We start from the raw sequence: 23,345 nt of genomic DNA on the forward strand, positions 1-23,345 counted from the left end.
TTTCACATCATATACCTTTTTAATCCATCATCACTGCTACGGCCGACATGACGAACGTGGTTTTCAACATCACAAGGTATAGAGTTACGAAAAGGTCATCAGAATTCTTTTGCTGGCCACAGCACATATTACTCGATGTATTTCTGACCTGTTTATTTTCCACCCGTCAATTCTCCATCTTCAGGACAAGGGAGGCGTCGGCCCTGTCGCTCACCTCCTTTCGGCGTGCTACCAGCGCCGGGCAAAGAGAACGAGAGGTCTTGGAGAGGGAAAAAGGTTATTGCTTGCATTCTACTTGCGAATGCGTTGCATCCGTCTTGTCTTTTATTTTTGGCTTCTGAGGGACTGGAGGAGAAGAGGTGACGCAGCGGCCAATGGCGACCCTGGATGCCAGGGCGTGGGGTCGGTCAAGTTCTGCCTCGGTGCTCTGATCTCAGATGGCCATTGCTTGTATAATTCTGTATTCTTCCGGACCGGGCGGGGTTGGGAAGAATTGTCCATAGACCTGAGAGGGACCTACAGCACTCATCTCTCACCCGCCTCCTCCCTCGGGACTTGTGCGAACAGCAAGGGAATGGAGGCGCGGATGGAGGCACTTGAGGAAAGTCCCATCTCTTTAACGACGTGATGCGTTATGGTATAAATGAACTACATTTTTCTGGCTTGAGATCCGGCTTGTTCCAGCCGTTTGTTTGAGACTGCTTTACTGGCAAATTTTGATTCCAATCGTCACTCGCAAAGGTGATAGCGTTCATGGTCCATAGTATATGGCATCGCAATTGCTTTTCTCTCTTCCCATTTCATTCCCCTATGTACAGACAACTCCTAACCCAAACACAGCATATAACAGAACAGGATGGCGGCATCTCAGAAACCTCAAAAGATGGCGAAAAGGTAAGTACGGTACGGTAAGGTAAGGTAAGGTAAGGTAGGTAAGGTGATGATGAATTCCCAACCGAAGATATGAGCTTCACTCTCACTCCTTGCTGGTCTCGGTCTTCTTCTTCTCCTTCTCCTTCTTCTCCTTCTTCTCCTTGGACTTTCCATTCTCCTTGGGCTTTGCATCGTCCTTCGGATTTCCATTTTCCTTGGGCTTTCCACTCCCCTTCGGCTTGTCAAGTGCGTGCGGGTCTAACCCTCTCCTCCGCATAGCGTTCCTCTTGGCCTTCTCCATGTAGCTGGTGTCTTCCTCATCGTCGAATCCGCCAAAGTCGTCGTCGTCGCCATTCACAGCGCTCTCTTCCGCGCCAATGGGCGTCCTGTCGACAACTTCCTCACCGTCGACACCAGCACCATCGCCGGCTTCGGCGCTGACGCCGTTCTTGGAGGATGTGGAGCCCTTGACACCCACGGCCTTGGCCGGAGTGGGACCAATCTTCTTGAACTTGGCAACGTAGAAGCCATCGACGTTGTAGGTGTGCGGGTAGTACCGCCGCGTCAGACGCAGGGAGGGATCGAATTGCTTGCCCCTGTGGGAGATGAAACCCTCTTTGCCGAATGGAAGGCCAGTATCCACTAGCTTGACGTTGGGGCGCCGCGATAGAGCGTAGGCAACAACTTGTTCACTATAGTTTTTGATTGTCAGTAACATTTCCAAGAGAGTTGGGACAGGGATCTAAAAGAAACAGGAGAATAAGGTAATTGGAAAGGGCCCTATCGTACTTCTCCTCAATCGTAACGGAACATGTCGAGTAGACAATGTAGCCCCCGGTCTTGCTGGCGTGGTTTACAGAGTCAATGGCCGCTAGGAGCAGCTGCTTCTGCATATGTGGCAGCTGCATGAAGTCCCGCTCAGTCTTGTTCGTCTTGACAGTAGGATCTTTGGCGATGACACCAGTTCCGGAGCATGGTGCGTCGAGCAACACACGATCGAAACCGCCCATGGGCGTTGGGAATTCACGCGCGTCGTAGTTGGACACAACCACATTTCGGGCTCCGAGTCTGGGAACACAGAATATTATTAGTCCACGGCCTCTCAGCCCCCCACGCCTGGTGCAGAGACAAACCTGTGAATGTTGCCAATAAGACCCTTGGCACGAGACTTGTTGGGGTCGTTGGCAAGGACGAAGCCGGTGTTCTTCATCAGAGCAGCCATGTACGTCGTTTTACCGCCGGGCGCGGCAGCCATGTCCAAGGCTCGCTCGTTCTCCTGCGGATCGAGCGCCATGACGGGCAGGAACGAGCTGGCCGCCTGTAGGATGTAATGACCGGCCAGATATTCGGGCGTCGCACCGAGAGGGACGTTGGTTTCGAACACCTGGAGGCCGACCTTGGACCATTTGCCGACGGGCTCAAGGACGACGCCACGGGAAATCAGCCTCTGGGCGAGATCCCGCCTATGGGTCTTGAGCGTGTTGGTACGTATCACGACGGGGCGCGGCGACTCGTTGGCTTCGAAGAAAGCGAAGGCCTCTCTCGGGGGGAAAAGTTGGAACAGCTTCTCGGCAAGGTATTCGGAGTAGCCATAATAGGCGCAGATGTCCTTGATGAGCTGGCTAGTGTACTCAGTGCGAGAGCGACCCTCCTCTGACAGCTTGGAAAAGTCGTCAAGCACCCGGATGTTCTCCGTGATCCGGTTCCTGAGAAGCTGCAGATCGGGTGCTAGGAGAGTTTTGGTCTTGACCGCCAGGTCATCGTCCTCGTCCTCGTCGTCGAGAATGTGGGCTTTGTCGCCCTCGATGTTGGTTTGTATGCCCATCTCCTCAAGCTCAGCCTGCGCATCGGCTGCGTCTTGCGCTGCATCCTCCTCGATTCTCCTCGACAACCCTTCAATGTTTGCGGCTGTTAAGGCCTCTTCCCCGTCAGACTCATCCTCGTCCTCGGAGAATACGTGTTTGGTCTTGGTCTTTCCCTTGACCTGTCCTTCGTCGGAGTCATAGACGGAGTCATCTGAGCCTAGGAAATCGTCTCCCAGTTGCAAAGCATCGTCGTCGCTTCCCATTTGGTCGAGATCGCTGAAGGAGTCATGATCCAGATTGTCATCGCTGGATAGTCCCTCCAATTCCTCATCTTCTTCAGGCTGGGGTTTAGATTTTGACTTCTTTGCCTTCTTTCTGCTCGGCTGTGCAGTTTCAGCTTTGGGCTCGTTGGTCGGTTTGGACGCCTTCTGCTTCGCTTGTTGCTTGTTCGTCCGCCTTTTCTTGGACTCGGGCGCTTCGACAGGATCCACGGGCAGCCCAGCTTTTCTCTTCAATTTGGCAAAGTGAGCCTCGGACAGGGGCTCCGGAGGCCCCTGTTTCTTCATGCGACGTCCAACACCCATTGTCGAGGCCGAATGTATATATACTGCGAAACTGGTGTTGGTGGTGCAGTGCACGGTGCTGAAGACTGGACAGGAAAAAAAAAGTTGATCCCACTGGCTGTCCTATCTTATCGTCTCCGACCCACTCTGATAAGCAATGCTGGTTCTGGATTTTCTCTCGTTGTGACAGGAACATCACGTGGAATTAATTAGATAAGCAGAGCTTGAGCTCGTGCCAAGTGAACAACGACGTGGGGCAAGCCCATTGTGACGAATGGAGGGGACATTCTAGAAAGCCGTCAGCTGGAACATCACAACCATTGTATCGAACCCGTTAAGAGCTATTCATCGTCCTCCCACCACAGAATTTGCCCTAATCTAGAGCTTCAGCGAGACGTTAAACCCGCTTAAGAGTCATGGCCGAAGTTATTTTCGCGAGGCAGTTCCTCGCAAACCTCGAACCGCGGCCCGTGAAGCTCTCTCCGGAGCATGTCGAGGACCCCAAGAACTTCCCCGCCAGGCCTCCCGTGCGTCTCCCTACCCCGTTCAAATCAAATACATCGCCCAAGAGACTGACAGACTGACATCACACTTCCGGCTATTCAGTATACTCTCCCCAAAATGCAGAAAGCCTTCAGCAAACCCGACAAGACCGTCGTCCCAGGCCAAGAGCGCAGCGTTAGCGTGCACGTCAAGTCGCTGCGTGAGCCGCCCATCGACCTGAAGCTTACCTCGCAGCCCCTCGCCACGTCCATCTTGGACCTGAAGTCGACCGTGTCAGAGAAGACGCGGATTCCCGTGGAAAAAATGCGGCTCCTGCACCGGAAGAAGCCTGTACCAGACAGCAAGGTGCTCAAGGACTTGCTGGGCGGGGAGGAGATCTCGATCGAGTTTTCTGTCATGGTCATTGGGGGAGCAGCGGCCATCAAGCCGGCGGAGTCCAAGGATGAAAGCAACGTCGCTGCCGGGGGAATGGCTACCGGGGGAGTGGCTACCGGGGCAGCGGCTCTAGAGACACAGGCATTCTGGGACGATTTGAAGGGCTTCCTGATGCAGAGGTTAAAGGATGAGAAGCAAGCGGAAGAGCTGGCCAAAACCTGGCGGATAGACTGGGATGAAAAGAGGTGACCAGGCCGGGAGGAGCACAAGCGGTAGTGTGGAGGAAGTTGTGCGGTGGAAGTGGCGGAGAGTCAAGGCATGACATAGCGTTGTAGGTAGTTTACGATGATAATGAAGGTCTACATTCCGGCGTGGGATTCTCTAATTGATGGCCGCTGAACGGCATAACCAAGACGACCGGGCAATCAATCAAATTTGGAAAACTGTCGGTATTGCGCCTCAAAGAAACAAGAGGGGGAAGGGGTGATGGGGGAAAGAATGCCAGCGGGCCGATAGGAACTACTTGGAACTTTTTCCCCCGCCACCATAAGTGTCGTTAAAACTTCTCTGTCATAGTCATCATTCGTCTCTGAAGACTGCAGCCGCCAAGAGTGTATGCTCTCCGTCTTGGGGGGGAAGAAAAGGAAACCTGAACAGGGTTGATCATGGTTGGTTCGGGTGCGAAAGCAAGCTATATTTAACCGGCCATGCCTTTGCTGACGGTCTTAATAACGGTGTCATATTCGATGTCGTCGGGGTCGTTGGCCTGGAGCTCAGTAGCGATGCCGGTGAGCGAGCGCTTGAGGGCTTCCTTGGACGAGGCGTAGATCATCTTAGCCTGAATTTGGGGTTAGTAAGATAAGGAAACCGCATATGGGTTGAGGAGACAACGCAGATGGTGGCGGAGCACTAACCATGACACCAGCATCATCAGGTGACCACGCGATGAAGGTGATCTTGTTTCTACACAGACACCGTCAGATATTCCACATATCCCATATATTACTGTAGGCGGGTTGCTGGATGACGTACCGCTCGCCCTCGCCGGAAGCGAGGCTGTACTCGAAGTCATAGACAGCATAGCGGGGACCCTTGCCGACGGCACCCTGGTTATCAAATCCCGATAGTTAGTCAACCACATCGGAAGAATAGGAGAGGTACCAAAGCACTGAGTAAGGTGCAACATACAGACTTGCTCTTTGTGGTGGCGTTGATGAGCTTCTCACGGAAAACCTCCCAGTCCTTGTCGGGGGAAGCCTCCTCGACGACGATCTCCTTGTGGTCGTCCGAGAGCTTGAAGATGATGAACTTGTACTTCTTGGAGAGCTTCAGATCGTTGTAGGTGGAGATGCACTCCTGTGCAACGGTCGCCCTGCAATATGGTGTCACATCAGCAAAAACCGCGTTTTTCTTTTTGGCGGGGCGTGTGTTATGGGATTGGAGGATGATCAGGGGGGGTTGACAGCAAGAATGGAACTAAATATAAAAAGCCGTTACGAACCCGGATTGAGACTATGGTTATTCGTTAGTAAATGAGGCGGACGGATGCATGGCTAGTCAAGCGGTAAGTCACTCACCATGATGTACGACTAAAATGGCGGGGGGAAGGGAGGCAGGTGGGATAGCAAGCAAGGTGGGCTGACTGACGTAGACATAGGGGTTAGCAAAGGAATAGCAGTTGGATGCGAAATGGCATTGGATGGAAGAGGAGCATATGAAGTCAGAGAATGTGGGAAAAACTCACAGTTCTATGCACAGAAGGCCACCAGGCACAGGGACAATTGCTTTCCACGGATCGTTGTTGAAGGCAGGTAGGCAAAGTTGGGTTTGTCGTTGGACCTTGGATCTCAAACAGGACGAGATGGCGGGGAAGTGGGAGAAAAACAGTCCCAGTATGGTGGGGTTGGCTACCTTAGGTGAGACGAGTCACGTGATAGCGCATTGAGCAGCCGCGTTGACGAATGGACGAAACCTACCCCTGAATGTCCTCCTCATCGCAGTTGCCTACCGCAGTAGCAATCTACTTTGTGTCCATCTGGTCCATCTGCCCATGAAAATAAATGCCTGCAGTTGAATAGGTCGGTCCCAAACTTACTTACATCCGCCGCCTCAGAGCAGTAGAGCACACTAAACCGACAGTGTCCCATATAAGCACAGCAACACGCCATCCCTCATCCCAACAAGTGCATCAAAACATGTTCAAGTTTTACTCATTTTGTATTGAGTGGTCGTCTGATGTTACATTGCTGATGGTAGCTATCAATACAGAGCCTCTTGCCCAAGCTGCCTTGACTCAAGGGGAATGAATCTATGTCCTAATCAAACAAGGTCTGGCCTCAATAAGAGTGCCGTGAGGAAGGGAGGAAGACGGACAGAGAGGAGATTACTACAAGGCAGCCAGCCATTGATCCATCCTGTAAATATAACACCGAACCCACGCCGACCGTGCAGACCCCATGTCCCCGATTGCTTTTTGATGATACAAGATATTTTTTCAAGGCAATTGAACAGTGTTTTTACATCATGCCGCCCATTCCGCCCATGCCGCCCATACCTCCCATGCCACCGGGCATGGCAGGACCCTTCTCATCGGGAGCCTCGACAATGGCAACCTCGGTGGTGCCGAGCAGGGAAGCAACGCCGCTAGCGTCGACGAGACCAGTGCGGACGACCTTGAAGGGGTCAAGGATACCAGCCTGGATCATGTCGACGTACTCGCCCTTGGAGCTGTCGAAGCCCTTGTTGAAGTCCTTGGCGTACTCGTCGGTGAGCTTGCCAACAATGACAGAGGCCTCCAGGCCAGCGTTCTCCACGATGCTACGGGCGGGGCGGGTGATGGCGTTCTTGACGATGCTGACACCGAGCTGCTGGTCGAAGTTGGCAGATTTGATATTACCCAGAGCCTGAGTGGAGGCCTTGAGGAGGGCCGTGCCACCGCCGGGAAGGATGCCCTCCTCAACGGCGGCCCGGGTGGCGTTCAGCGCGTCGACGAAGCGGTCCTTCTTCTCGCCGACCTCAACCTCAGAGGAGCCGCCAACCTTGATAACGGCAACACCGCCCGACAGCTTGGCCAGGCGCTCCTGCAGCTTCTCCTTCTCGTACTCGGAGGTGGAGGGGTCGTTCATGACACCGCGAATCTGCTCGCAGCGCTGAGCAATGGAGTCCTTGGAACCCTCGCCGTTGAGGATGATGGTGTCCTCCTTGGTAATGGTGATGGAGCCGGTAGAGCCGAGCATGTCGGGGGTAGCCTTCTCGAGCTTGACGTCGAGCTCGTCGGTGAAGACAGTGCCGTTGGTGAGCACAGCGAGATCGCCCAGGACGGACTTGCGGTTGTCGCCGAAGCCGGGAGCCTTGACGGCTGCGACCTGAAGCTGGCCGCGAAGCTTGTTCAGAATGCAGACGGCAAGGGCCTCGCCCTCGATATCCTCGGCAATGATGACCAGAGGACGGCGCAGCTGAGTAGAGGCCTCGAGAGCGGGAATGATATCCTGAACGGCGGAGATCTTCTTCTCGGAGAGGAGGATAAGAGGCTTCTCGAACTCGACCTTCTGGGTCTTGGCGTCGGTGATGAAGTAGGGCGAGACGAAGCCGCGGTCGAAGCGCATGCCCTCGGTAACCTCAAGCTCATCGGCCATGGTCTTGCCCTCCTTGACGGTAATGACGCCCTCCTTGCCGACCTTCTCCATGGCGCTGGCAATCAACTTGCCAATGTGCTCGTCGCCGTTGGCGCTGATGGTGGCAACTTGGGCGATCTCCTCGGTGGTGGTGATGTCACGCTTGTGCTGCTGGAGGTAGTCCACGACCGCATCGACGGCGGCCTGGATACCACGTCGCAGGTCCATGGGGTTGCAGCCGGCGGCAACATTCTTAACGGTCTCGGAGAAGATGGCGCGCGCGAGAACAGTTGCGGTTGTAGTACCATCACCGGCGACCTCATTTGTCTTGGAGGCGACGTCCTGGAGAAGGCGAGCACCAAGGTTCTCGAACTTGTCTTTTAGGCTGATAGCCCTGGCGACGGTGACGCCATCTGCAAAAAGAAAAAAAAAAAGATCGCGGTCAGCATACTGTTCCAACCCTGGCGGGTATCAAGCATCAATGTTCTCACCTTTTGTGATCTTGGGTGAGCCGAAGCTCGACTCAATGAGGACGTTACGGCCCTTAGGACCGAGGGTAGTAGCGACAGCTTTCGCAAGGGTCTCGACACCGGTAAGGAGCGCGGCACGCGCTTCCACGCCGAACTTGAGTTCCTGCGCATTACTCGTCAACTACTGCTCATCGGAAAGCCAAAACAGCTCTGAATCAGGTCGAGGAACCGACATACCTTGTGAGCGAACCGAACCTGGCTGACAGCAGCACCATGACGGAATTGACTGGAGGCCGAGGCCAGAGCCGAAGTCCTGGCTCGGGAGGCGAGAGCACGCTGCATATTTGCGGAATTAGGAGGGGTATAGAAGAAAAAGAAAGACGCAAGAGAAACAGAGATAAGAGTCTTGTTCGGCACGGGTCGTGGATTGGTGCAGTTCGAAGAGGATGGGGATAGGAAGGGGAGGAGATGACGGACAACAGGAGAAATTGATGATGGAAATGAAGCTCTGGAAGCTTCCTGGGTTCTACCCAAAAATTTATCTCGGAGCTCGGTTAAACGAGGCCCCAGGAGCCGCTAGCTTGGTCTGTCGGTGCTTGGCCCGATTGGGAATAGCGTGCTCCATCCTTCTTCCAGGCACTTCCAACGACATCTCTCACAATTATCACCAGTGGACGAAGTAACATCTTCCGTTTGAATGAAGCTATAGATTGCCCCCTGCGACATATTTTCATTTCTTGCCCCCCCCCAACCACTATTTGGGTCTGTGCAATGTCTGTTTCGGACTCCATATCCTTGGTGCACTTCACTGATGCACCGTCACTCTCATCTGGAAGACCAATTTTGAAAGTGCTAACTAGGTCGGTTTCTTTTGCCCGTTATCGATGTATGGACTCGAAGAAAACAAGCCATTGTTAGTGAGGAAAGGTCGAATGTCAATTGTATCGATGTCTCACACGCGAATCAAAATCACCCGGTCTTCCGCACAACTTGCTCAGCGTGAAAACGCTTGCGGGAAGATGCGATATAGCTAGCCCGTTGTCGTCAGTACAATTTCAAGTTTGAGCAGTGGCAGTGAGCGGTCTTACCACGCGGAAGGCTGCTGTCCCAGAGAATGGGAGCAATATAGAATATACGCATCTGGGCAACATACACAGCTGAAATTGGAATCAGAAGCTTGAGATGGGAAAACTGCCGTAAAGGGTATCTGACAACATGGGGTTTGACTTCATGGTGGAATCCGAAAACATGGTAGCTGTCATGGGTTCCGTACTGGACGGTAAGAAGGCGTTTGCCGAGTGCTCTATCTCTGGGACTTGCAAATGCTGGCCTGTGAACAATCTCGAAAACTGTTTACCGAAGGACCCCAAGGGTGTGTAGTACTGACTCTGTCCTTCGTTGTGAAAATCATGATTCTGGGTCATAGGACTAGCATAATTCCCGCCAAGCAAGACTGGAGAGTTCGAAGTCGAAGGAGTTAGCTGAGCCTGGCGAAGTGCGCTACCATATTGAACAGGGCTCTCCCTGAACCTCTTTGTTGGAGTAGAAAACGGATCAACGTCACTTCTGTCTCTTCTCCTTGACTAAGATATAGCTGGTTAGCTTCGCGGATATTGACATGCTGAAGGACAAGGCCCGAATTGTTTCTGGAAAGAAACCGAACCGAATAAGAAAAGGAATGGAATGTGGAAAGAACCTAACCTTCGGTTGTTGAAAAATCATATCCTCATCTGTATTCGCTCCTACCTCATCCGCAAAAGCCTTGATAGGAAGTACGCCGGATGCGTTTACACTAACAGCACTTAAGCTTGTCTTTCGATGCTCTATCGCCTCCGTGAAGCGTGCCTTGCGGTATCTGACACCTCTGGCGTCTTCCTGGTCACCATTATCGTCATCTCGAATGAAACCTCGATAAATTAGGTCCTCCGCCGAGACGGAACCTGGACGACTAGGAGCAGGCGGAATGAGGTGTCCTTCGGCAAGCAAGGTGGGTCGAAGGCGGTTCAGATGTTGCGTAATTGCCGATTCGGAGGAACCGGGCTGGAGGCGATGCGCAATAGCATCCCATGAAAACGAAATTCCCCGAATTGAACACTCATACTGGATGCAGAGAAGCAACTTTTCAGGCATGCGAGGCCCTTAAAGATGAACAAGTCAGTTCAAATTTCGATATAGAGTGACAGTGGAAACTGGGCTTACTGTTCCATTGAATGAGTGTTCTTCCCAGTCTGCGACCGTTCCTGGCCCTGTCAGCACTGGTTGGTAACTCATGAGTCCACGGCCACTCCCTGATTGGCGATCCATCGACCTTTTGGCTCCTCGTTGGGGAAGGACTCGTCAGTGTTTGGTTGACAAAAACGTCAATCCCTCCGCAACCTCCGCTGTATTCAGTCTCCTGGCTGATCCAGGCCCTGTTGTCAGCCCTATCGGGTGTGCGCTTTGGATTTGAAGAATTCATTCCGTTTCACCTGATAGTGTCAATAATGTCTGCCAATCCTATTCAGAAAACATATTCAAGGTTAGAGAGTTGTAAGGTTTCTCGATTAGTAAACCACAATTGTTGAGAACTGGGCTTGATCTTACGATGTACGCAGTGTACAGGATGGTGAAGAGACAACTTCGTGATGAGATTCTGTAGCTTTCAAGGCCGAATTTAGAAGTTAGAAATGTATAACAAGGAGTAGGCAACAGATATGATTGTAGGGATTGGGTGTAGATAACACTGGAAGAGAAGTAGAGCCTGGAGCACCAGTTACGACTACTACTAGCGCTGCAACAGGGGAAACTTACCAGAGCTGATGATAACAAGAAGCCACACACTATCGAGGGAAGGATTGCCAATCGAACGAGTTCGTGGAGGGATAAAGCTTAGGAAAGTATATGGAATAAAAGAGAGACGCGATCCTTCGAGTTCGTCGAATATCGATTTAGTCTTGGTGCGGTAGTAGGCGGCCTCGGCAGAAGATAAGTGTTTGGAAAAAATAGAACCCAAGGTGCCGCATCAATTTCGCAGTCTTGACAATATCAGAGCTGGAAGATAGCAGATAAAAGACCCCGAATTATGACATAGGTGACTGAACAAGGTTTCTAGTAGAATTAGGGTAAAGCGCAGGTGCACCAAGTATGGCGCCTGCCAGAAAAAGAACGAAAATGTATCCGTTATTCTAGACGGGCATATTCTTTTCACGTCGTTCTTGTATCTCCCATCCCTTGACAACTAATTCAATTAAGAGGACATGATATTGGCAATGGCATGCGTCAAGTGAGATAAATTTCAGACACTCACCACAACACATCAAAATACCAACCGATGATGTTCGGTTTTCTTCGTGAAGGACTCGACATTGAGGTACGCTGTGCTTCATGGTTAATATTAGATGTCTTTGGATTGAAACCGACCGCTGAAAAAAGAAAAAAAAAATTAGGAGAGAAAAAAAGATAAAGACGGAAGAGCTTCTCCACAGCGGTATCAGATTTAGGATATGGTTCCATGGACGGAACTGGGGAAGATGGTGATGGAAGAGCTATGAAAACACAAGATCAACCTAGCAGGACTATGTAAGGAATCGTGTTAATTATAGGAATTTGGATCTGTTATTAGGCTAATCCAAAGCAGGATTTGGTCATGGTACTTATACTGTTATACACAGTTATTTTCCCACCAAAATACTATTCCTCTAATCCTTCTTACAACTCTTTTAGGGGGACCCACGTTTTACGCGCAAACGCTCTAAACCACTTAAAAGCTATATCAATCGATAGCTCTTTTCGAGCTCTATACGCCTATTTATGGCCCTGTATCGCGCAGGTGCTATTTAGGGCGTAAAATAAGTGCGAAAACGCCTGGAAATGCACCTACGGGTGCCCCGCGTGCGGGGGAAAAGTCTAATATGGCCCGTGCGCCCACGCTAATAAAGCAGCCACGCAGAGCCGTAACCACTAACGCCTCGCGACCCCAGCACCCCATAAAAGACCCCAGCCATAATAACAGCCATAACAGCCATAACACCAGCCATAATAACGCCTAAACCCACCATAACGCCCCTGGACCTAACCCTAAGCCCCCTATAATTATAGAGGGCTTAGGGGAGGTAGAAATAGGGGAAACCCCTAAAAGCCCTGTAAATACAGGGACTTCTACCTTTATTACGTCCCTTAATTCGAAAAGGCAGCTTAGCCCTTTAACCCTAACCCCTAGAAGGTTTTCTAGGACCCGAACCGAGCCCCCCTCCGACTCTAAGGCCGAAGGCCTCTTCGAAACGCCCTTTAGGCCCCCTGCTAAAAAACAGGGCCTTATAGGCTCTAAATAGGCTAAAAAGGCCCCTAGAACTGCTAGAAACCCCTCTACTACGCCCTAGAAGTCGACTAGTTCGGCTAGTAAGGTCTAGGCTAGGGGGCTTCTCTAGTAGGCTTTGTAGCTGCTCTAACAGGCCTACGATCTCGACCCTGTCCCCTAGATTAAAGCCCTATCCGTAGGGCTTGAATCTGCTATTAACGGTACCCTATAAGGCTCCTAGCCCCCTATACTCGAATAAAAGGTCGACGAACTAGCCTAAGCAGTTCGTAGGCTTATAGAATAGCCTAAACCCCTTTATAGCGAGGCTTTAAAGGGAAAAACAGGCTTTATAGCACCCTAGGCCCCCTAAAAGGTCTTAGCACCTTCTGCCCCCCCGGCCCCCCTCCCCATGGACCCTAAAAAGATCCTTAAGGTTATTTTATAGCCTACGGTAGGGGAAACGATCCCCCGGGAGAACTTTAATCCCCTTAAGCTCCGGAATAGGCTAAATAAGGCCCTAAAAATCCCTGCTATTACGGCTATTAGCCTATTAACTAATAGAAACCTTATTTTGACCCCGGGCCCAAAATATAACGTTTAGTAGCTCCTAGACTCTTAGAATCAGTGGTTTAAGGAGCTAAACCTGCCACCTTAGCCCCCCTAACCTATAGGCGACTAGTTTAAGCTCGTTATTAAACAGGTGCCTACTAAGGCTTTTAGAGGAGGGGGGGAAACCCTGCTATCCGACCCTTCCGATATACCGTAAAAAGCCCTAAACCGTAGCCTATAACAGGGCCTAGGTTTAAAGGACCTAATCACTAAAATTAGCACCTTTAACCCTATTAGGGTAGTAGGGAAGCCTTAGTGGCTAGGAACCCTAGACGGGCTTTACGGCACTATTATTATTTTAGTGCCTTCTACTAAAGAGCAGAAATACTACTTAAAACAGGGGCTCTATATAGCCGGCTAGCGGCTAAAGGTCTATAAATATAGGCCTATAACCCCTAGGACCTAGTGCTCTAACTGCTGGAAATTCGGGTATACCCGAGGGACCTATAAGAGCCTAACTACCTGCTCTATCTACGCTACGGAAGGCCACGGCGAAGAATACCACTACTGCAACGAGTGCGAGGAATACGGCGACTACGAACACAAGACCTATAAGTGCTATAACTATAAGGGGGCATACCCCCCTTATAGTAAAAACTACGAGGTCTTTCGAGCTATTAAACCCTAATAAATAAAGGGTCTTTTAGTTCGAAGGAAATCTGGTTTATTTAGCATAACGTCGATAAACAGGGTCCGGCGCAGGAAGCTATCCTAGAATAGGCTTTAAAGGCTTCGGCTAATATAGTTCTTATTCAGGAACCCTCCTGCGTCCCGAAGCCAGAAGGGTAGTATATTCGAAACCACCCAGCCTTCTATACTATCACACCTATGTCTCGAAAAACCCAGTTTTTTCCTATTAAACCTAGGGTCCTTACTTATATAAGAAAGGGCTCGGGTATCGACTTTTCACACCGCGAAGACCTTCTAGATAATATAGACGCATAGCTTATAGAGGTCTATTATCTATAAACCTTCTATATCCTAAACGTCTATAATTAGATAGAGTAAGACCCCGAGACTATAGGTAAAGGGCCTATAAGGCCTTCTAGCCCTACCCCCTCTACCTCTTCGACTTCTTCTTCTTCTTCTTCTTCTTTTTCTTCTTTTTCAGGCTCTAAAAGCCGACCCTGGACTAAAGATCGCGTGCTATAGGGCCTTTAGGTCCCTAAGCTAACCCTTATTATAGGGGACTTTAATAGGAACCACTAGTAGTGGAACGGGGCTGCTACGAATTAGGCTTCTATTAAGGCCTAGGCCTTAGTAGACTGGTTAAACGGCCTTAAAGCCACCTATTTAGTGGATCCTAAAGAAGTTAACCTAAATGGGGGGACCTTTTTTAGGTCTAATCTTCGTTAAGAGTCGGTTATAGACCTAGTATTTTACACGCCCGGCTTCGATCGTCTCTGCTTTTATAAGTGGGAATATATCGAAAACACTCCCTTTTTACACCGCGCTATCCTAATTTCAGCCTCTATTCTAGACTCTAAAAGTCCTATAAATAGATCCCTTCCACCGGCCTATAATTATAGGCTAACGGACTAAGGTCTATTTACTAGCACCCTAAAGAGCCTAGAACCTCGCCTTAACTAGCAGCTATAATTGGCTATCGAAGCCTCGGATTAGGACTCTATAGGCCGCCACCTATCAGATACTATCTCCCTAGCTCTTAAGGCCTCTATGCCCAAGCTAAGGGTAGTAGAGCGTTCGAAACTGTGGTGGACCCTAGAGCTAAAGGCCCTGCGAAAATTAGCTAATAGGGCTTTTAGGGTTTTTAGAAAAGCTAAAAAGGGAGCCTCGGCTACCCGGATAGCAGCTCTAGAAACCACCTGGAAAAAGGCTCGAAACGCCTACTATAGGGTAGTAAAAACGGTAAAAAAGAACTACTAGGAGGCCTTTCTAGCTAACGCTTAAGGCCCTAACGTCTTTAAGGCCTATAACTATACGAAAAGCGGCCTAAACGCGAAGATCCCACCGATTTAAACGCCTATAAAGCAGAAGGCCTACGCCTTCGAAGAAAAATATAACGCCCTTTTTTAGACCTTTTTTCCTTCCGCCGCCACCGACGCCCCTAAAGCCCCTGTATTTATAGGCCCTTCGGGGGACCTAGGCCCCTCTAACCCTTCTAACGGCCCCTAGAGCCTGACTAGATCACGTAGTAAGGGCCTTAGAAGACCGTGGGAGTGGCCTAGCCTATAGGCTACCGAACTATAACGCGCTATCTTTAAAGCTACTAAAGGGAAAGCCCTAGGGCCTAATAGGATAAGCTTATAGCCGATCTAATAGGCCTATAAGGCTATTCCCGGGCCCTTCTTAAAGGCCTACTTAGCTTTATTTTTCGCAGGCCACTACCCTACCTACTAGAAAGAGGCCCTAGGGGTTATTCTACTAAAGCCGGGGAAGAAGGACTATTCTAATCCTAAGTCTTATAGGATTATAGCCCTTCTAAACTACTTAGGTAAAGTCCTTAAGAGGGTTATAGCTGCTAGGCTAAGCTTTTTAGCTAATACCCGCGACGACCTTCTACACACTAGTCAGATAGGGGGTAGAAAATAATAATCCGCTATCGATACGGCCCTCCTTCTCCTCCAATATATCGAAAAATAGCGTAAATCACGGTAAAACGCCGTAATTTCTACGCTATTTTTAGATATTAAAGGAGCCTTTAACTACGTCGCCCGCCCTTAGCTACTAAGAACCCTTTAAGAGCTCTAATTACCCTCGAATCTAGTTAAATAGGTAGCCTCCTTTATAGAAAACAGGCGTATCCAACTAGCCTTTAAGGGTCAGGTTCAGCAGCCCACCCCCCTAAATATAGGGGTCCTATAAGGCTCCCCGGTTTCCCCTATCCTATTCCTAATTTATATTAGGAAGGTTATAGCGGGGCCGGATTTTAAAGGTCTTTAGTTATCCTATATAGACGATTTTCAGCTATCTATAGTATCTATATCGGCTAGAAAAAACTATAAGATCCTAGAAAGAGCCGTAGCCTCCCTTTTCGAAGCAGCTAATAATAACTATATTCTTTTCGACCCGGATAAAATAGAGCTTATTCACTTCTACCGAAAACGCTCTGTCGAAGACGCCCTGGTTATTATAAGGGGGTACCTAGTTAAACCTACGATAGGTGCTATTAGGTGGCTAGGGGTCTGGTTTAACCCTAAGCTATCTTTTAAACCCCACATCGAAAAACGCCTAAATTCAGCTATAGGGGCCTTAAGTAGACTCTATAGGCTAGCTAGCTTATAGAGGGCCTTTCTTTTAAGGCCCTACGGCAGCTATATATAGTCTATATAGCCTCGCTAGCTAACTTTGGCTTATAGCTATAGTAGGACCCTAAATCACTAAAAAAGCACCTAGTTAACCGCCTAGAACGCCTATAATATAGCGCTCTAGTCAGGGCTCTAGGGGCTTTTAGGGGGGCCCCCTTACGGCCTCTAGAACTAGAATCAGTAGTCCCTCCGGCTTCGATTCGGTTAACTAGGTCTAATAGGCTTTATGCCTTTAGGTCCTTAAAGTTCCTACCGAATCACCCTATTAGACGCCGGCTTCTGGGGGAATAGGAAGACCTCGCCCGCCTATAAGACCTATAGCCTACCACATAGCTTTATAAGCTAGGCCTAGAATTAGTAGCCTTAGTAGGGCAGTCCTGGGGGATAGAGGGCCTGGTAGTTAGGTGGGAGGCCCCCTGGGCCTCCGAGCCTATAGCTGACCTTAGGCCCTTTTCTTCTTTAAAGGAACGGCCTAAAACCACGGATAATACCGACTCCGACTCCGACACCTAAGACCTAAAAATAGCCTACTTCGAAGCCCTTAAGGATATATAATAATCCTTAGGCGAGTGGGCCTCGGTTTTCTACACCGACGGTTCCCTAGGCCACCCTATAAGGCCTCCTATAGGGCCTCCGCAGGCTATAGCTGCTGTTATATAGCTAGCTAGTACCGGTAGGCCCTGTAGAGCTATGGGTAGTAACCTAGGGGACTCTGCCGAAGTCGCCAACGCCGAATTATACGCTATTCTTTAGGCCCTTTATACTGCCCTAGAGTAGTCGCCTAGGCCCCTAGAGTGCTATATTTTTAGCGATTCATAAGCGGCTATTCAGAAGCTTCAGCGCTCCTTATAGTGGGCTATAGAGGCTAAGACCCTTATCTAATAACTAAAATAATAGGGCACTTTAGTCTCTATGTGGTGGTGCCCTTCGTATATAGGGATAGAAGGGAACGAACTAGCGGATAAGGCAGCTAAATAGGTGCTAGACCCTAAAAAAGCTGCTAAATCTATTAGCCTAGTTACCCTTAGCCACTTAAAACGCCGGGTTAATAAGGCCCTGATTTAAGACTAGAAGGCTTTCTGGAACGAAGAGGAAGAGGCGCAAAAAAGGGGTAAATCGGTGCGTTTAGGCCGCCTATATAGGCGCCTAGTCCGAGATAACCTCCGTTTTTCCTACAAACCACTACCGATACAGGGCCCTAGGTGGGTAAAGTCGGCTTTTATTCAGCTAAAAACCGGCTTCGGATACCTAAAATCCCACTAAAAAAGGGCCCGAAACTACGCTACCGACCGCTGTTCCTGTCCCGGCTCCCCTGTATAGGATACAGCCCACCTTATCCTTTCCTGCCCTTTTTATAAAAACGAACGAAAAGCCCTGCGGGAAGCCCTAGTAGGCCTACCGCTATCTCTGCCGCTATTATTCGGTACTAAAAGAGGGATACAGGCCTTATAGACCTATCTTTTAGCTACTAAAATAGCCTCGGCAGAGTGGTATAGGGCGTAAACCTCGGATCCTGCGGTCTAGTTTTCTGTTTTGGTTTTTTACCTGTTTTTCGGTATATTAGGCAGACTATTACGGAGGATTTCCTTTATTTAGTACTACTCCACTCCTTACTAAAGTTTATTCTAGCCTTTAGCCTTTAGCCTATAGGGCAAAAGGCGCCGCGCCATAGCTTTAGGGCTGTATGCGCGAAATAAATATAAAAAAAAAATAAAAAAAACTATTCCTCTATTATACCTAAACCACTAGAAGATTACACTAATTTTCCTATACAGATAAACGGGCGGTCTTGGCTATATCGAGCCGATACAGTTTTACCCTAGAAGCTTACAAGAGCTGAGGTACTGATAATAAAGGATGTCGTCGAGATAAGGCCTGGACTAGACAAGGTGACCCTTGTCATTGGCAAGCCACATGGCACCATGTTCCCACTAAGTGGGGTAGCGCATGCAGAAGCATAAAGTGATGCAGGTACCTACCACGTACAGTACTGACTTCTTTTCATACGAAAGACCCCATGGCCGAGAATCAGTTCGTCAGTTTTACAATGAATTAAAGACAGACCAGACCGTCTGAGAGCAATCAATGATGATTAATTTTTCGTTGTACTGTGAGATCTGCCACTTCTCCCAGAGCTCGATCCGATACTCGCATCCAAAGCTCAAGTCTTGAGCTCAGCAAGTTTCCATGAATCCCATCCATCCGTCCATATCCTCTCAGTGCCCAAGTGCTCGAATCTGCCTATACTCTTCGAGCAGTTAGTATTGATTTCTCTTTGTTATATAGAGTCCCACTTGATAAGCAGATACTATGCGTTCGCGAGGAAGCCGTACAGTGTACTCACTTGATTTATCATACCTAGCATCATCCAACCATCCGGGTCCGGCCGAGGGAACCATAACAGCAAAAAAAACAACCAACGGAATGCCCTTTTGCAAGGACATGTTCTGATCCTGTTCCAGTTCTGGTTTAGAAGCGGTGATGAATAAACACTCAAAGGGGCATCTCGAGCCTTGCTTGAATGGCACTAGCTCAGATTTCGTCGGGTCCGGAGGAGTCGGCAGTCTTCTTCCCTTTGCCCTTCTTCTCGGGCTTCTCAGTGTCTACATTAGTGTAAGGTCAGCCGCATGATCCGAGAAGACAGGGAATAATATGGTTGGAAGTGATGCTGCGTCCAGCAAAATAATTCACATGGTCGTTGGATGGAGGTCATTGTCGCTCCCAAGTAGTTGAGATGAGATCAAGTTACTCACCGGACTTCTCGTCGGACTTGGACGCAGCGAAGGGAGGATCGAAGTCCTTCTCGACGTCCTCAGAGTTTTCTTCGTCTTCAGGCTTGATGCGAGAAACGGCCCGGGTCTTGGTCTTCTTGGCAGGACGCTCGGTGGGCAAAGCCGTGCGCTTTGCAGCAGATTTGGTCCGCTTGGAACCAGGAGAGCTGTTCACGGGAGTCGTAGTGCCCATGGCGTTACCATCGGCGCTGGCACCCGACGACACGCCATTAGACTGACCCGAAGCTGAACCACCAGCCAGGTTGCGGGTGATGTCCGACAGCTTCAGCTCGTACACTTTCAAAAGCCGCTCGACACGCTTGTGACTACCGGTGTAGACTTTGGTCAGCAGAGGGAAAGTGATGTTTAGGTGTATCATGTATGCTGGTGGGCAGTAGTACTTACGCAGCCGAGGCACTCACAACCCCAAGTTCATCAGCAACGGCCTGGAAGTTGATCTGTGATACCGAGTTAGTACAATAAAATAATGTTAAACACTTGCTATGATTTAACAGAGTGATATACCTTTCCGCTGCTCGTGTTGCGCCAGCACGAGATCAGCAACTTCACTTGGTTGCTCGGCTCGTTTGCAGAGCCAGAGGCCGCTGAGTTATTGGCAGTCTGAGCAGAAGACATTTTGATGCCGTGCGCGCGTTGTGCAACTATTTGCTAAAGGGCTGCTGAGGTTCTCTGAGAGAAAAGATATTAGCAATAGCCTTTATGTAATGGAAGGAGGGTTATGTTTGCCTAGGACACATGCTAAACTGCTAGGCAGATGAATATCTGAATGGAAGATGGTGGACAAGTGAAGGAGTGGGAAGGGGTAAGGAAGGGGAAGACAGAGAGTTATCTAGATACGCGACGCCGCCGACGCGTAAATGTAAATATCGGACATTTGAGGAAACTAACCTGTCTGATGATTCTTCCCTGTTGAGTATGTCTCGCTAAAGGGCCCAAGGGGCAAATCTGTTAAGCGAAGACCTAGAACAGAGTGTGGTATTGAAGAAGGGAATGTGTGAAAGGTAGTTCACCTGCAGGGAGCCAAGAGTATCAAGTGTGATACTAATAAAGTACAGCCCTTAGTCTGATATATAGGAAGTGGTAATGCCCCTGTTCTGGCTAAGGGGGTGAACAGCTATCAGTCAGGCAAACACGCTGGCCCAGTAACGCGCGAATAACAAGACGCGTTATAGAAATTTAAGGCAAATATATGCGTGGTAGAAGTCTAGACGAAGTCGCGTTATGACATCAAAACAGGAAACCAATAAAGGAAGCAGCGTATTACACCATAGGCATTGGGTACCTCATGCCAAAATAATAGCATAGGACAAGAAGACCTGCCTGTCTATATCTTCCTTATGTCTACTCTGTAAGTTAATAGCTGGCTGTTTCTATAATGCCTGACTATTCTCTTGTGAGAACCAGGGAGGCAGGGGCTTAGAAGCCTTAGACGTGTTTATGGGATGTTTCCATTCAGAGTATAGACAACTTTCAGGATTCCAGCCAGATATACCAGCTTAGGCAGTTATTGTAGTAACCGATAAAACCCATAATTATGTTACTGGAAGTTTATAGCAACCAACACATAGACGTAACTTAAACGTGTTGCTACAATGTCAAGCTTGCACGTTCATATAATCCCTGGCATTAGTATATTTCCAGCAGTCGATTTCAGGACCAAAGGGCTCAGTAAGCAAACCCGAGCTTCCTAGAGAAGACATTGGAATAGAAAGAATCAGTCGTTTAAAGGATACATACCAGATTAGGGCTCTTTATACTAAGTGTTCACAAACATCAATTCTCCCAGTGTGATTATAGGATACCGACACTTCACCCTTATAGATTAGCATATTTCTTAATACAAAAGACATCAGATTTCTTTCTATCAGTGAAGTCCAAGAAGAGGCCCAGACATTGAAGCTAGAGGGATGACGGCTTTGAGAGATGGTATAATGTCACTCTGACATAGTAAGCTGTCATATAGTAACTCTTGAGCTACTCGTAGAATTTGTTTAGCTTGTGATATGACTGGACCTTTTATAGTGAGAGGTAAATGGGAGATCCAATGAAGGAAGCGGCACATAGAACGATATTAAGTTCAAGGTCAGTCTCTTTGAGTATGAACCAGACGCACACAGACCACCATATGTCTTTAATTATCTAGAGCCATGTCATAATTAACTGAGATGCCTATCCTTGTTGAGGGAAGAGGACTTCATATTCGATGTTCTCAAACATCTGCGGTCTAATCAATATGTCTATGCATTTGACGCCTCACATCACTAGAATTTACAGACATCAAAGGGAGAAGTCATAATGGGATAACTCACCAGGTTGGGGCAAGTCTTGCTCTAGCTTTGTATTTAACGAGTAGTGACATTGACTCATAATGTTGGTCTGGCAGTTCATATAGTCTAGACACCCTTCATTTCATAAGCACGTTGTGTGTGATATATAGAGTGCCTACAGTCTTCCCAATGGACCAGTTTCATAACATTACCATCTTGGTGAAGGATAATCATATGAACGCCCATCATTAAGCGATGAGACCAAGATCAACCGATCAAAAATTCCAAATGAACTGTATCTTTAATTGAGAGCAAATGTTTGTTACCCCTGTTGCCTCCATCAAGACTTAGAGGGTATCTATCTTATAGTTCTGTAGTAGCCATGCGGGCATGTAGATAGGACCGGCTGAGTTTAGAGGGTGAACACCAAAAGTAATGTGCTCCTTCATATCCGCCCCTTGTATGATCGCCATGCAAAGCGAAAGTCAGCGCCGCATTTCAGGAATCTCCTCCATATCCGGTCAGTTCTGAGAGTAGCTCGCGAAGAAAACTAGCCGTTTCAGAACTCATCGGCCCACCGGGCAATATCGTCTTCGTCCAACTCGGATTCCTCATACGGGGCAAAGGCCTCGATATTGTCAGGGACCGGGAAAATGAGTGGCTCGCTGGACTCTGCAGGAGCGACATTGGACTTTCTAGTAGGTGTCGTTTGGTTCACCCCAGTTTTATTCTTTACGAGATCGAGTTCTGCCTCGGCATCCTCGTCATCGGATTCAGTGGTCTTGATATTATCGGGCTCTCCATTGGAGTCCGCCGAGTCCGAAAACATATCTGTGTAAGACTAAGAAGAAGCGAAGAGAGGCTCGGTTAGTAAAACAAATTAAGCAATCTTCATGATTCAACATAGGACAGAGGGAGGCGGTAGAGGAGATATCGGCATACAGTCTTGGACTTGCGTGGGCGTTCTCTGGCCTTCCTAGGCTGATTCGAGACCGGTTTGCTGACCCTGGTTTTGGAGGGACTGGCTTCGGAGCCACTGCCCCATCCGTGCTTTTTGCTCATCTGGCGGAAACGCTCTTTGGCGCATTTGGCATTTGCCAGCCCCAGGTCGTCGGCAACCTTGTCCCAGTCGGCGTCAGGGCGCTGAGTCCTATTGTCAAACATAGCCTTGATGAATTCGTTTTCCTTTTCTGTCAGTTGGCTGAGCTTTCTGCCTGACGGTTTGTTGGCCTTTGAGGACATGTTGCTTAGGTTGGAAGTCGTAACCTCGTATTTCGGTCGAATCTAACGTTGACAAGAGGTAGAAATCAAAGATTGGGAACTTGGGTCTGTCACAAAATAAGCTTGGGCAGATTAAGGAGACTTGGGTTTGGAGACTGACAAGAAGAGGAGGCATGAATCAGGGTACAAATTTTGAAGATAAATGTGACTTAAGGGAAGTTGCTTTAAGTCGAGAAGACCACTGGGGAAGCCAGACGAGGACTCGTGGCTGTTGCCGTATCGTCGAAATAAAGGGTTCTAGAAAATATGTCTAGCAGGTGACTATGAGGTGATACATCGGAGATGGGCATGCACGAACAAGCCAGAATATAAGGGGGAAAGTAGGGCTGTTGCGCGGTTTCCTCCTTTTGGCCAAAAAGGATAAAAGAACAATGGATTAGGATCACGAGTGCTTAGATATCGATATATCCTGGATGCTCTGGCCAGGATATGAGTTCCATGGAAGTGGCAGACTCGTTTGGCACCTAGACCTATGTGGCAGCAATGAAACTGTCTTAGAGTGCAGTTCAATATCCTGGAGTTGTGGAAATGAAATGAAGCCCGAGAACATTACAGCACCAAAGAATATACTTTAATCGAATAGCAGAAACGGGACAGCTATCAAGATTCAAAACATGTAGCTTGAATTCGGGAGACTGAGACTTTGG

General features: G+C 49.0%; 8 protein-coding genes across 8 annotated transcripts; 1 reads left to right on the forward strand and 7 right to left on the reverse strand.

Annotated features, from left to right (window-relative positions):
• Window positions 1-767: 767 nt before the first annotated feature.
• Window positions 768-3,310, reverse strand: SODALDRAFT_305651 (NOL1/NOP2/sun family putative RNA met). Its single transcript, XM_028609013.1, has 3 exons — window positions 2,007-3,310; window positions 1,663-1,941; window positions 768-1,565 (listed from the first exon to the last, which is right to left on the reverse strand). The coding sequence occupies exons 1-3, from the start codon at window positions 3,260-3,262 to the stop codon at window positions 977-979; spliced, it is 2,124 nt and encodes a 707-aa protein (XP_028471343.1). The 5' UTR covers window positions 3,263-3,310; the 3' UTR covers window positions 768-976.
• Window positions 3,311-3,710: 400 nt separating this feature from the next.
• On the forward strand, window positions 3,711-4,396 carry SODALDRAFT_327745 (hypothetical protein). The gene has a single exon (XM_028610509.1). It carries the CDS (start codon window positions 3,863-3,865, stop codon window positions 4,367-4,369), a length of 507 nt encoding a protein of 168 aa, XP_028471344.1. The 5' UTR covers window positions 3,711-3,862; the 3' UTR covers window positions 4,370-4,396.
• Window positions 4,397-4,817: 421 nt separating this feature from the next.
• On the reverse strand, window positions 4,818-5,497 carry SODALDRAFT_267575 (cofilin/tropomyosin-type actin-binding protein; the record flags this gene model as incomplete). Its single annotated transcript, XM_028607556.1, has 4 exons — window positions 4,818-4,958; window positions 5,035-5,083; window positions 5,153-5,211; window positions 5,309-5,497. Coding segments are annotated over 4 exons (438 nt in total), but the record flags the coding sequence as incomplete, so codon positions are not given.
• An 823-nt stretch (window positions 5,498-6,320) lies between these two features.
• Window positions 6,321-8,689, reverse strand: SODALDRAFT_305655 (heat shock protein). The gene is made up of 3 exons (XM_028609014.1): window positions 8,442-8,689; window positions 8,226-8,367; window positions 6,321-8,147 (listed from the first exon to the last, which is right to left on the reverse strand). Exons 1-3 carry the CDS (start codon window positions 8,544-8,546, stop codon window positions 6,637-6,639), a joined length of 1,758 nt encoding a protein of 585 aa, XP_028471346.1. The 5' UTR covers window positions 8,547-8,689; the 3' UTR covers window positions 6,321-6,636.
• A 985-nt stretch (window positions 8,690-9,674) lies between these two features.
• On the reverse strand, window positions 9,675-10,831 carry SODALDRAFT_41697 (hypothetical protein). The gene is made up of 4 exons (XM_028615352.1): window positions 10,788-10,831; window positions 10,404-10,700; window positions 9,906-10,342; window positions 9,675-9,782 (listed from the first exon to the last, which is right to left on the reverse strand). Exons 2-4 carry the CDS (start codon window positions 10,660-10,662, stop codon window positions 9,765-9,767), a joined length of 714 nt encoding a protein of 237 aa, XP_028471347.1. The 5' UTR covers window positions 10,663-10,700; window positions 10,788-10,831; the 3' UTR covers window positions 9,675-9,764.
• SODALDRAFT_41696 (hypothetical protein) lies at window positions 10,832-11,754 on the reverse strand. Its single transcript, XM_028615351.1, has 3 exons — window positions 11,491-11,754; window positions 10,995-11,157; window positions 10,832-10,836 (listed from the first exon to the last, which is right to left on the reverse strand). Exons 1-2 carry the CDS (start codon window positions 11,694-11,696, stop codon window positions 11,073-11,075), a joined length of 291 nt encoding a protein of 96 aa, XP_028471348.1. The 5' UTR covers window positions 11,697-11,754; the 3' UTR covers window positions 10,832-10,836; window positions 10,995-11,072.
• Window positions 11,755-18,785: 7,031 nt separating this feature from the next.
• Window positions 18,786-19,765, reverse strand: SODALDRAFT_393054 (hypothetical protein; the record flags this gene model as incomplete). Its single annotated transcript, XM_028615263.1, has 4 exons — window positions 18,786-18,961; window positions 19,112-19,455; window positions 19,535-19,587; window positions 19,655-19,765. 4 exons carry the CDS (start codon window positions 19,763-19,765, stop codon window positions 18,891-18,893), a joined length of 579 nt encoding a protein of 192 aa, XP_028471349.1. The 3' UTR covers window positions 18,786-18,890.
• Window positions 19,766-21,976: 2,211 nt separating this feature from the next.
• On the reverse strand, window positions 21,977-22,659 carry SODALDRAFT_319971 (hypothetical protein; the record flags this gene model as incomplete). Its single annotated transcript, XM_028609489.1, has 2 exons — window positions 21,977-22,258; window positions 22,360-22,659. 2 exons carry the CDS (start codon window positions 22,657-22,659, stop codon window positions 21,977-21,979), a joined length of 582 nt encoding a protein of 193 aa, XP_028471350.1.
• Between the last annotated feature and the right edge of the window lie 686 nt (window positions 22,660-23,345).

This window comes from Sodiomyces alkalinus (assembly GCF_003711515.1).
Source record: "Sodiomyces alkalinus F11 unplaced genomic scaffold SODALscaffold_1, whole genome shotgun sequence".
Classification (NCBI taxonomy): Eukaryota; Fungi; Ascomycota; class Sordariomycetes; order Glomerellales; family Plectosphaerellaceae; genus Sodiomyces; species Sodiomyces alkalinus.